General features: G+C 35.3%; 1 protein-coding gene across 1 annotated transcript in view; it reads right to left on the reverse strand.

Annotated features, from left to right (window-relative positions):
• CENPF (centromere protein F) overlaps window positions 1–13,297 on the reverse strand; it is a 34,303-nt gene extending 21,006 nt beyond the window's left edge. The window contains exons 1-8 of the mRNA XM_014876936.2: window positions 13,097–13,297; window positions 11,568–11,764; window positions 10,325–10,443; window positions 9,214–9,305; window positions 6,593–6,860; window positions 4,840–5,042; window positions 1,989–2,114; window positions 202–330 (exon numbers count right to left, since the gene is read on the reverse strand). Of these exons, the coding sequence (XP_014732422.2) occupies window positions 202–330; window positions 1,989–2,114; window positions 4,840–5,042; window positions 6,593–6,860; window positions 9,214–9,305; window positions 10,325–10,443; window positions 11,568–11,764; window positions 13,097–13,258 (1,296 nt within the window). The 5' untranslated portion in view covers window positions 13,259–13,297. The remainder of the gene's footprint in view (window positions 1–201; window positions 331–1,988; window positions 2,115–4,839; window positions 5,043–6,592; window positions 6,861–9,213; window positions 9,306–10,324; window positions 10,444–11,567; window positions 11,765–13,096) is intronic.
• Between the last annotated feature and the right edge of the window lie 396 nt (window positions 13,298–13,693).

A 13,693-nucleotide genomic window follows, 5' to 3' on the forward strand; every position in this document is an offset into this window, starting at 1 on the left:
AAGCCTATAATTCACATTTAAATACATAGTATTTTGGTAAGAAATGGTAAATACAAAACATATAATACATACTGTACAAACATTAATACAAGACGTCATATTAATTATTTTTTTGCTTTATGTGTAATTCAATTAAGGTGGTGCTGTTGAGACAACTAAATACCATTCTAGTAGAGAATTTTAATTCTGAAAAAAGCCTACTTTGTCAAGTTCTGCCTGTAGAACGTTGAAGTCATTTTTGGCTTGCTGTAGCTCCTGATTCAGTTTGCTTCTTATCTGGTTGCACTGCTGATCCAGTGTTTGCAAGGAACGCTGCTGACAAGAGAGCTCCTAGAAAACAGTGGCAGAGAAGCAAAGAAATAAACACATGACCACAACAAGTCTCTATTTTGGTTACTGCAGAAATAACAACAGGTACTGCCTGCTCAGGGACACTTGTCTTATACAGCAGAGAGTAGTTTAAACCTAGCTTTGATTCAAGAGGCAAATGACTCATAGGCAAGAATGACATTAACCCAATTTATGTCATCTGCTTAAGAACTTAATTACTGTAACATTCCTGTCACAGAGAGGAAAAAAAATGAATCTAAAACTAATGAAAGTAATAGTGTTAAAATTTTTCATACTACAGGTAAATTTCACGTAAGAATTACATTAGAATACAAGTAGATAAGTTCACTCTGCTATTACTTACCATACTATAACGTTGTTTTTTTCCCACAATATTGCACAAATTTTGTTGCAAGAAGAGACAAGGCCTTTAAATAGGACTTGACAAGCTAATATTATAAATAAATGAACATTAAACAAACATTTTAACAACTTATAACAACTCACAGACCCTGACCATTGCAGGAAAAGAGTTCTTCTCAATTATGGCCTTGCTGAACAACTTAGAATGGCAGCATGGGGGCTTACATATTAATTTTATTAAGGCCTTTGTTTAGCTAACTTAAAGGAAAAACCAGGACAGAAGGTTCATAGGCATTCAACCCATCTTTTGATTAATACAGTGATGCCACAACTATTCCAATACAAAGATCAGTTGTTCCAATTTGCCACTTCTAGACAAATTTCAATACCAATTTGAGATCCTGAGGTAGCATCTAGACTAACAGACTTCATAAAATCACTTTTTCACTCAAGAGTGCTGGTAACAGCACTGTTTATTGGTTACCCCACCAGAACTCCTCTGACAGTTATTTTATCTATCTGGACATACCTTAGAGAAAAGGTTTCAGGTTAAACATTTAACACAACAAGCTGCCTCCCTCAGGGCAATCCCCTTATATTCAATCCATAAAGCAAAGTTGAAGTGCCCATCTGAAATAGCACTTTCACGTCTGAATCTGTGTCTTGGATTTCCTAACATTGATTAGATTATTAAGCTTAAAAAGAAAAATACAGAAAGAGTTTTGCCCTAATCCAAATCAGTGTTAATGCTGTTAAAACTAAATATAACTTCATTCCAGAAAAAAGTCCTGGGATAATGCTACACTTTTTCTCTCTGCAAGAGCTGGCATGAAGGAAATTAATGATACTAATGCTAATTGGCTATATTAACATCTTCTGACCATGAACCAAAATTAGAATAATCAAGATATAATCCTAAAGAAATTCTTTTCTTCTGTGTGAAATGCATGCAAAATTAACTCAAATTCCACAGAAATAAGTGAGTTGGTTACCAAGTTTGAGCTCACATATACATAATTTTATGAAAAATAGAGCCTAGTTTCTCATAGATTTGCATCTCATTCCATCTCTCAAACACGTTCTCTATAGTCTGGTGAATACCAACATAATCCTGCACCTCTCCAACAGCCTTTCCCCACTATTGCAATGCTCGTTTTCCATTTTTTCAATTACCTCTGCAACTTCTCCCTCTCTGTCAAATGTGATTGCAGCTAACAGAAAATCAGATACACAACATCAGCCAGTTGATTTCATCTCCTCAGGAAGTCAAAGTTAACAAATTCTTCTTGCCTTACCTGTTGGTATTCCTTTTCCTTTGCCTTTATTTTCTGCTCTAAAGACTGACGAGCACTCTCAGCATTCTGTCGTTGGCAATTCAGTTCTTCTGATAATCGCTTCACCTTTTGCTCCAACATTTGGACCTATAATAATTTAGTTATCAATCACAAGTGCTAAAGGTGCAAGCAATGCTTCATTTAAATATATAAGCCTTCACATAGAAAAAACACTGCTGTCAGCTACTACAATTGTTCTAGCATTCATATAACCACAGTAATTTTAGCTGGCACCACAGAAATTCTTAGCAATCCAAAGTACAAAACTCATTAATTCTCCCTTATGTTAGTGAGAAAACGTGTGTGTGTACATATAGGAAGAGTATATGTATTTATATATATATGTATTACGTGTGTACGTGCATACATGAGTGTATAGACACAATAATAAAAGCATATTTAGATTATATATTACCTAAATATATATATTAAGATATGTTAATCAAATATATAGATATATATTTAGGTAATGTAATAAGAAAATCAATGTTTTTGATTGACAGTCTGCAGAAAGATGTTACATCTAGCACTAAGAATAGATTGTATTTTCAGTACCTCAGGTTGCTACCAACTAAAGAATGACTGCTAACTGCTAAGCAACTACATGTTTAGACTGAAAATAAATGGATATTCCACCGAATTTCAGAGTGATTGAGCAAGCTGATTTGGACAGAAAAAAAGTAGCAACTATCTTAGTTTATTATGACATTTTTTACAATTTAAACTTTAATTAAAAAAAAAAAAACATCAGCAGGCTATGTCTAGGTTCACCTTCACGTTAACTTGTTATTTAATTCAGTTGATTATGTCAATAATATGTCACCCATGAGAGTGCAGGATTGTTCACCCAACTTCCTGAACAAAAAAAAAAAAGAAAAAAAATCTAAGTTTTATTCCAGACCAAATATATTAATGCAGAATATGTACTTTTTTTGTCCCCAGAGAGTAAGAAAAATGGCAAAGGGTGAATGGGACTCTGTCTTCAGCAAGAAGAGCTATTTGACTTAATGAAGAGTAGAAGTAAAAGAATGAGAAGCAGGTAGTTGCACTGGGATGTCAGGTTATTAGGCAGGGACTGCAGGGATTGTGAACTCCTGTAAAATGACATGGAAACACGATTGCAGAAAGGCTGCAGATCTCACCAGGAGCGAAGATACTTGATAACACAGAGGTGCTGTGCTTGAGGTCTGTGAATAGTACCAGTGACAGAGAAATGCACAAGGGGTGTTGCCAGGATTAAATCCAGGCTACAAGGCACAAACTAAAACCTCAATGCAATTCTACTTTCAAAGTCCAGGGTGGGCAGGCAGAGATCCAATTCCAGTGCAAGAAAGAAGAAACAGAACAGGAAAGAGTCACCTTCAGAAGGCAGGACCAAATAAACCTTCTGAGGCAAGATGCACTGCACCTTAAGGATGGGCTGCACCTCAATTCCAATGGTGGCAAGTCCCGCTTCTCCTTGTCCTTCCTCAGGCATGTTTCTAGATACACAGCCTTGCCCCTTCCCTTGGGCTGCTTTTAATCCCCTTTGATTCCTTAGTAAAACGATTCTGCTCTCTTAAACCCATAGAAAATTAACAAGGGAAAAATCAAATACATAATACCCTAATCTTTCAGGAAGTTGAATCAAGTCATTTTTTGAATCAAATAAATTAAAATTAAATCCTTTTCAAAGAAATTGAGCTGTCAGACTGAATCAGCTGTGTCTTCCCACAAACTCACCATGATGACAGTGCCTTTATGAAGTCAAGGGACTATGTCAGGTGTATGATTTTCCCTTAACCAGCTAAGACTTCCTCCTAATTAGTTCCTCACAGAATTATCCAAGGGCAAATATTGCTGTCTCTCTGAGAAGGCAGAGTGATCAAGGTTTACATGCAAACATAAGGCTTATTTTTTTAAGAGCCAATACAGGAGTTGTGGGAAACATTAGCTCACTAATATACTTAAGCAGCATGCAGAAACTTGCTGACAAACATGGATAAGTATTCTACATCTTTTTCCCTGTGCTGTAGCTGAATCAAACTAGTAGGGAAAAAAAGTTAAAAGATAAATGGAACTAGGAAGATTCAAGGAATTATGACATCTGTGTGCTACTTTCAAATTTGTTAAATGTTGTGAAAAGGAACTTTAGGAAGGTAATGCAACTTGATTAATCAAGGAAAATACTTGTTACCTTCTGCAGTTTAAATTACGTTAAGCACTGGCAGATTTTTATGCCTATTTACATACATTCTGTAAATTCTTGACTAAGCAAGTTGTACTATTCTATTGATTTTTATTGTTAATTCAAAGTCCTTAGGATAAGGCTGTGAAATTGCATTTAGAAACTGCATATATTCTTAATCTTGCATTGCATTTTTACATAGATATTAGTTAAAATAAGCAATTTACAATACAAGGGCTGTAATACCACAACATGCTGTAGTATAAGCAACAAATTCTGATTTCCAGCCAAAGATGCAACAGTCTTTTTCAGGTCAGAACTTGCCACCAGATGTCATTGTTGCTCTATGCAATTTGATCAGTAAATATTTTTCAGAATTTAATCAATCTTACCCGAGTATGAAAACTATTTCTTCAGGTGGTATAAGAACCTTCCAGAAAACGGGCTAGTACTTACATGTATTAATGTTTTTGCATATAATACATATCGAACTAGCATATACTTCCCACAACTTGACCCTCCGTAAACTCTCAAGAAACTTAGTCTGAGAACCTTGGTTCTTGCTAAATGGCTGAAAATTGACACATAGGAATAATGGCAATGACTTGTAAGGACAGTTAGAAGATGTGTGAAGTAACATTTTACCTGTGTGGTAGCTTGATCAACTTGTGTACTCGTTTGAGTCAGTTTATCTCTGGTTTTGTTCAGAATTTTATCCTTCTCAGTCAATTCCAACTTCAGTCTGTCCAGCTCCAGTTCAGTCTCTTGATGTTTATTCATATGAGACCTCTTCAGTTTTTCTTGAGCTTGCAATTGCTGCTCTAGGTCTTTAATAATGGAATTCAGTTCTGAATTTAAAAAACAGTAAAGGTAAAGGATACTTTCTGCTTTGGAAGGTACCTCTTCCAAGTATTTAAGATGTTTCATAATAACCCAATTTCCTGACACAAGCAGACACCCTGTAAAATTTTCAGCAAGTTAAAACAAGTTTTAACTGACTTCTACTATGACAACAATGACAGAAACTATCAAGACTGAAAGACAGTTACGTCTAAATCAATAATTTGTACTTCATAAGAAAGATCACAGAAACATGAGAGCTCAGGAACAAGTGCTGCAAAAGCAAAGACAATTTGTGCCTCTGCTGGTTTATTTTTGTTTGGTTTTGTTACTGTTTTTAAACATGCAGAAACATGTCACTTGAAATATCTATTATATATTTTTTGTTTTTATAAGTATATTCACTACAAACATTTGCTTGGGGCAGCTGTGCTTCCAAAAGACTTTTCAACTCTTTAGTAATTGTAAATGTACCATTTCATATTTTAATCTTTTTCCTTCTCAAAACTGCATATATACAAAACTAAACCAAGTAATATCCTAACAGTACATTTCAGTAAGAATTTATCTTCCAAAAACCTCAACACAGTAGAAACAATTCACAATAGAAAACATAAGTCAGGTACAGGGAGCATTATCCAGAATTACTATTATCTGGTTTTGGCAAGTTTTTTGTTTTGTTGCGGTTTTTTTTTCCTTTTGTTGTTGTTTTCGGTCTTTTTTTCTTTTGTTAAAAACAGCCATGTCTTCCTGATTCTGAATTTGTATGGCTTCCAAGTTGAAAAAGCCACCAAAACTGAAGCTGTGAGGTATTTGAATTATGAGTTAGGAGAATACAGGGACCTATAAAACAGTGGAAAAGCTGTCCAAAGAGTACAAATAACCAGCTGAAGTGAATGCTCAGCAAATCCACAATAAACCAACTATTTCCTCTCTTACAACTATCAGGTGTCAGGAATGATTATTTCTTCGTGCTGGTATGTGCAATACAAGACCATATCTTGGGTTTTGATTGTATGTGTACTTTTTGCAGCATACTTCATTTTGTGCTTCCTGTAGCATCCATCATGGACCAAATCAGTTATGCACTAAGCATGTCCAATGAAATTTTTAAGACAGTTATTGCTCAGTCAAAAGTATCAATAGTATAGACAAATAAGGAAACAATAGAATTGAATTTTAAAGTGACACACAACGAAATACTGAAGAGCTTTTTTAGCTGTTTTAAGAAGTTTGTTCCATGAGCAATGGGATTAATGGAAAAAGGCATTTTTCCTTTTAGATTTTCCTACTCAGTCCAAAAATACAAACTGTTCCCTTCTACTTCTCATATCCCTTATGTAAAAGATACCACAGCTTGTGGGTCATCTCTGTGTATGGCTGATCACTGAAAATACACCAGCAGCCAACAGGGGCCAGCTGCCAGAGGCAACAACAAGTATCTCTCTCTTTTCCTTACTAAAGCACTAATTTCAATAGCTTGCTTCTACCTGCACACCAGCTTTCATGAAACCATACAGGAAACTGCCTCTGGGTCTTAAAGAAATGCATCAGATACCTTGGTTTTGTGCTCTTAGCTGGATCATGAGGGAAGAATTTGAGTTCTCAGCAAAGCTGTTGTCAAACTCGTTCTTCTCTGATAGAGTACTTGAATTTGTTTCTTTATCCCATGAAAAGGAGGATGCTGCAGAACTTCCCCTTGCAGGTGTTTCTTGGTTTCTAGCTGGTGTCTTTTCCTGTTGCCATGAAAACACGGATGAGGAAGTCTGATGCCGAGCAATCTCTCTGTGACTCAAAGAGCTTTGAGGATGAGGCTGATTTATTTTCTACGTCCAAAAAAAGAAAAGGATATACCTTTACACAGTTCCTCATCCAACAAATAATAAAATAATTACATTAACATTAGCTACTAGTCATCACTCCACATTGTTATAACATCACAACACCTACTAGTGCCAAGTCCTGATACATATCATTTTTTATGCTATGTAAGTTAAATAATTTTAGCCCAAGTATCCAAACACAGCTGATACTTATAAATACAAACCAGGATATCAAAAAAAGTATTTTGATCTTTGTATCTTTATAAGTAACATACATAAATTTTTATATGTAAATTTTTGTATTTTTGAAAGTTTTATCTCTCTTGTTCATCATTTAACTCCTATATTTTTAGAATCAAAGCCTACATTTTTGCAGGCAAGTCAAGACAAGTAAGTTGCAAGAAAAAAAAAAATAGAAGTCTAGACTAACATATCTGATATTTGACCAACATTTAGTTCTACTGGAGAAGCACAGGTAAATTCAAAACAGATTTAGTTATTTAAACTTATAAACAGAATACTCCAAAACTGCTATAATAAAATCTGCCAGACACAAGCTTTCAATATTTTCCCATAGAAAAATTAAACAGAGTGAAAAAATTAGACTTTTTCCTCCTTCTTAAGTCAAAAAACCCCAAACAAACAAAACCTCAAACAGTAAAGCCCCTATTGTTTTTAACTGGATTTTGAAATGCAGTTCATTTGAATGCAGTTTTTTTTAAATGCAGTTCATTTTTCTTAAACTAAATCCCTAAACCATGTAATACCCAGCGTGACATCTCAGTCAATCCAGACAATATGCTGTTATCTAGGAAAACTACGCCAAGATGAGAAATCTGTATTACATTGTCCAGAATGCTGTGTCCAATCCTATAAAATAACTTGTTAACAGACAAAGAGGAAAAGAAAACTAACCATGCATGCAGTAATAACTTCCTCTACATGCCATTTAAACTTACAGTTTCTGCAACAAAAGTTTGAATCCAGAACCAGCCACAATAACAACCAAATGATTCCTGGAACCATAGACTAGGAGTCCAAATGTATCAGGTATTCCTTTTTCAAATTATGTTTTCCTGATGTATTACTTCACTATTCTTTTTTAAGTTGGATTTTACTCATCATCTTAATTATTACAAGTATTACAAAATACAGTGTGGTCTTCAACCATATTATTCAACCCGTTTTCAGAACACTAATCAATATGCTGAATAGCACAGTTTTCTTTACCAAGCCTTGTCAGGCTCCAGTAAAAACATACTATTTTTTGCCACTCTGCACACAATCTTTTCCTTTAAATTTGCAAGAAGTCCCCTTATTTTTTTTTCCTTTTAATCAGTGCATATCCAACAACATTACACTGAGTCACACTTACCTTACACATTTTCATATTTGTTCTTAAAAGAAAAATCCCAAAAGGTCTGAAAATGTATGAGGTATGATTTGCCTTTATCAATATATGGTTGACCTTTTCTCCATATGCCTACACATGCTTCAACAAATATATTGTGTCATGTTTCTAACAATTTGCCCAGGACAAAGCTGGCCTGACAAAACTGTATTTCCAGTAAGCAGCACTGTTTTTTTTCTAATGTCATCATCCTTGTCCTTTCCCAATGTCAAGAGAAGAATGAGGCAACATTGCACATCACAGTGATTCAACAGTCCCTCACTGCAGTGCCCTATCAATTAATGGGCAAATATTCTCTGTATCTGGTGACTTTTTTATTACTCTTCATTTTATCAATCTAATTTAAGACTAGTTCTGGCTTTCCAATATGAGGCTGTGCCACAGATTCAACCTCAATGAAAAAAGGTTCTGATATAGTATGTAAAAGTTTAAAAACTTTTCTAAGTATCAAAGATAAAATTAATTCACATTTTCTGCAATGGCTTTTTCCTTGAGGGCTTTCACATCTTATTCATCTTGTTCTCAGAGATTAGCTAATACTGTTTCTCCTTCATGTATGTTTGAAAGATTTATGGGTTTCTATTTTCTAGGTGTGAATTATTTCTCAAAATCTTTTTCAAGGCTATTTTATTATCCTATTGTATTTAACTTGGCATAACTGACACTGCTTTATCTTGTCCTTGCTTGCAGGAGACTTCCAGTTTCTGAAAGATATGTTCTCATTTTTCATGTCCTTCTTTCCTCTGCTATTCAAAGAGAATGGCTTTTCTGAATTCTCCAAGATTACTTCTGAATGGCAGTACACAGATTAATTCTCTTTTTTCTTTTGAAATTATATTTTATGTGGTATAGAATATTTTTCACTAGTTCTCCATTTCATTTTCCAAGTTCACTGAGTAGTTACTTTCTTAGATATCACACAAACCATTCCTAAGAGATACTTACCTTAAGCTGGATGGTTCTAAGTTGTAATTCTAGCTCTTTATTTTCTTGTACTTTTTTCTTGTATTTTTCTTCTAGTTCTTCAAACTTAGTATCTACAAAGACATGATGAATAGTTCTTCATAATCTGCCTTAGTCCAAACAGTTTTTCACCCAATCCAGCCATGTTTTCTTATCCCTACGGGTCCCTTCTAACTTGAAGTATTCTAGCATTCAATGATCTTAATGAATTTAAGACTCCAGCTTTCAAAGGAAAATATCTCCCCATGAATACAATTTAAAATTAAGTTAGGTAAATGATTTTAATCTTATCCCTATTTCAGGAGTGCCATGCTTAGTGGAATTGACATTGCCACTAACTGCACCCCTTTTCAGGTATGCATAAAGAAAGTCAAAGGAGCAAGAGAGTGTAAGAGATTATCTTGAATTTCCCACTAGAGTAAGATTGAGATGCCAAACTCACAGAACATTTTTCATAGCACTGAAAGAGGTAAATAACATGTATACTATTGAACACAAAGTTTTTCAGCATAAAAGAGCATAAGGGTGTCTGGCTACAGAATTCTTCACTTAAGGAAACAACTTCTTGTTTTTCCAGTTCATTCAAATATTTTCAATCTTTTTGATGTCCCTAATTTGAAGATAGAAATGATGCTTTGAAATGGATACAGAGCATTAATTGTGTAGATTATCAAGCACAGTAACAGTCTAAGCAAAAAATAATTTTCTAAAGAAATAACACATTTAACTGTTGATTGCATTTTAGTTAAAGCAGCTATGTTAGAGGGAGAAAGAAATTTGCTCCCCACAACATGAAGGGAAGAACTGACACCAGGAACAGGCATTCAAAAGATTGCTGCAGTCTATTGAAGGATATCCGACTACTATTCCATGTCCATCAATGTAGCATTAAAAAGATGCAATATTTGTGATGTGTTCAATCTGCACTAATAATTTTCAAAATTGAAATCTAGGGTGCTAAAAATTAGTTACTCTCATAACTTTTATAAGAGAGGCTAGGCAACTCAATACAAGTGTAATGTTTAAAATACTCAACTTTCCAAGAAAACTGACAGTCAGCTATTTGTGCTGGATGAAGAAAAGTATAATTTACCATTATTACTTTGAGCAGGTGTTAAAGGAGCAGTAAAGCTTTTCTGTGGAGTGCCACTGAATGATACATCTCCTGCAGTCTGCAATGTTTGCTGACTTCTCTCAAGCTCACATTTGCATCTGTTTAGGAAAGAAGCAGCAGCATAAATTAATAATGGAAACTAAAAAGTTAATTAGCTATTTTTAAGAGTCTAACATACACTAATAAATTATATGATTCTAAGAATTTAAAGAACAAGTCAAGACACCTCCACTGAAAAATTCTAGGTGATATAACACAAAAATATGAACATATTTTATTTAGAATTCCAATATGTTTAATCAAGTACATTGGAGTCATAGCTAAAACACAAAATCAAACCCCAAATATGAAAATCTGTTAGAACTGTTTGAAGTCTCACTGTATGAAGCTGTAGTTCAGCTAAACATACCCAAATCACTGTAAGCACTGAGAATACCTAACTCTTACTCTTCAGGAAGCATCTTAATGGCAGGAAACACAATTTTAATTGCTGTGTTCTGATACTGCACAGTTTCAGAAAACTACACATACTTCATGAAAATGCAAGGGAATACTGTCCACTCAACAGTGTATTTTTCATGCGTTCCATTTACACCACTACCCAAAACACCACAGCAGACAACCCATTAGAGTGATTTTTGTGAGCTTGAAAAGTTACAAGGGCATCCAATTAAACCATATAACGAGTTTGGAGGCCATACAATAACTTTTATCCTGCTCAGTGAGCACAGGTAAGTAAGATGCTGGTTCCAGGCTGTATCAGTAACTGATATTTTGTAATGAAGAGTTATGTAAATTAATATAATGGGAAGGGGGAACTCAGCAAACCAGATTTAGTTTTGGGAATAGATAAATGGAACACATATCATCAGCTCACAACCTCTTTGTCCCAACATTTGACAGCAGATACAGAGAACATTGATGAGGTTCTATCAACCCTGTGGAATCTCCACAGAATCTCATAGCTTCTTCACTGGTGGATTTCAGCAAATCTTTGCACAACACTGGTGTTTCTATATACCGTAAATTGTTTGTATTATTTCTCACAGCAGGCAAATACCTCACCTCTCAAGTTTTCACAAAAATCAAAGAGAAAAAAAAGAAACAAAAATTAAAAGTGCAACATACCTTCCTCTTTATTTGCTTCCATAAGGACTGTATGAGAAAAAAAAGGGCAAAATAATCATTGTAAATATGTTAGAGACATACAGCAAGTCCTCACCTTTTCAGTTCTTGTTCTAGCCTTTCAATGTCCTTCTTGCAGGAATTCAGCTGACCTGACTGAATGTTGACCTGAGATTCTTTTACTTGAAGATCATGTGAAATTTTCTGCTTTGCTTTCTCAAGATTATCACACAATTCCATCAAGCTCTGATTTTCTCTTTTTAGTATTGCAGATTCATTTTTTTCATTTTCGACCTAGTTGGAACACAGAGACATTTTTGAAATTATCAACTCCTCTCTATGCTTTGGTACATTTATTGTTTTAGTAACACAAAGTTTACATGCTGTTATTTTTTTCCTAACACTTCAAAATCCTGACAGCTCTAAAAACCTCAGATGTACATATTGTTTAAATATTCTCGGATGTGAACAAAAACCACATTTCCTAAAATTCAACTCAGTAACATTAACAGTTTGTATTTATTGATGAGATACAAGCTCTTAAAAAAATTAATCAATCCCTAAATACTAATAACCACCATTAGTCCACATTCTTCAATGATCATCTCACTTCCCTTTGCAGCCTATCTTTAGCAGTCAGAAGACTTTGCCTCACTCCACAAATTGTGCACAATAATTATCAAAGGTCACAGCTTTGAAGCTGGAGTCTGGCAGGAAAGATGTCCTTCTCCTTCCTGGAGCACCATCCAAAGGGCATCATCTTTGGTACAATGTTGTTCTTTTAACTGAAAATTGTACTACCTGCTGCTTCTGAGAGTTTTAAAGCACTCCTTTTTGTTTGGGGAGCACTGCAGTTTCTTGGAATGGTTGAAATAATTTCCTGGAAATTCATGGGAAGACACCCAAAGAAAACCGGTAGGCTTAAGATTTTCTAGAAAGTTGTAGCAATCTAAAGGGAATAGCAGGCAACCTTTGTAAATAGTCTCTGAGCTGTAGTCAAATACTACAAAACAAAATTTAACTAAATAGGTCACTGCTGACCTGAAGCATGGCAGGACCCTGACCAATCAGATTTTCAGTCCCCTGGTTAAGAGGGTTGACAGGGTAGAGGTGGATGAGGTATAAAGTTACAGCCCTAAAAATAAAAAGGAACACCAAATCCTAATCCCCCCCTTGTCTCTACAAGGAAAAAACTAAGGAATAACATAAACTAAGATTATAGGTATCTGTAGGCAAGGTGAAATAGGAAGAGGCTGCCAACTGTGCAGCTCTAGTATATAAAATAGGCCCAGTCGTTATCATGGATTGTAACAGGTATAACAATAGAATGTTTATTTTCCTAATCATAAAGAGCTGTAGAAAAACAAAAGCACACATAAATACCTAGAAACGGACAATCATGCCAAACAGATGGGAAGCACAAATTACATTAACAACCAAGAAGAACTAAACAGAGGGAAGAACATGATGATTATTAAGAAAGATGAAGAGAACCAGTTCATAGTTCTGTGCTACCTTTCCTTTCAGTCAGGGAGAAGAAGCAAAACACTAACCCATTCCCTAACAACCACCAGAAAATAAACTATTATAACAGTGTTTGGCATGGAGAATGGCATTTTGGGTTACCTTCTGCTTCTGTTTCTGCAAAGCTGCCTCCAAAGTCTCTAGCTGGTATTGCCTTTGCTGACGCTCCTTTTTAAGCTTATCCACTTGACTTTCCAGCTCCTGGATCTTCTGCAGGACTCTGGGGGACAGGCCTTCTTTCCATTCCTCCACAGCCCAGCTCATACTGGCCGGCTTCTTGTTTCACATAAAATGGAAAGTATTATGCCTGGAACACAAAGACAACGACAATGAGACCTTCCAAAACGTTAAGTAAGGGTCCCTTTTAAAGAAATTGCATTTTTTAGGCTTAGCGGTAATTAGAATACGGCATTCCTGATCTAAACACACTCCTTAAAAATATTAAGTCCTATTTTGACACGCTTCTATGCAGTTAAGAGCAGATCATAAAACCTCGCTCTAATAAATCTCCTGGCAACAATACAGTTTATACTTTTAGGGTGCGTTTGACAGCTCTACCTCAGGTGGCGTCTCCCTGCGAAAACACACGGCTCCGTACGAGGCGTTAGCGACGCTTCTTCATTTACTTCTCAAAGCAACGCGGCCGAGTTCGGGGCATCTCAGACTAAAACTAGAGACCAACGACAGACAGGGAGAGCC

The sequence above is a fragment of the Sturnus vulgaris genome, chromosome 3 (genome assembly GCF_052056855.1).
Source record: "Sturnus vulgaris isolate bStuVul1 chromosome 3, bStuVul1.hap1, whole genome shotgun sequence".
NCBI lineage: Eukaryota > Metazoa > Chordata > Aves > Passeriformes > Sturnidae > Sturnus > Sturnus vulgaris.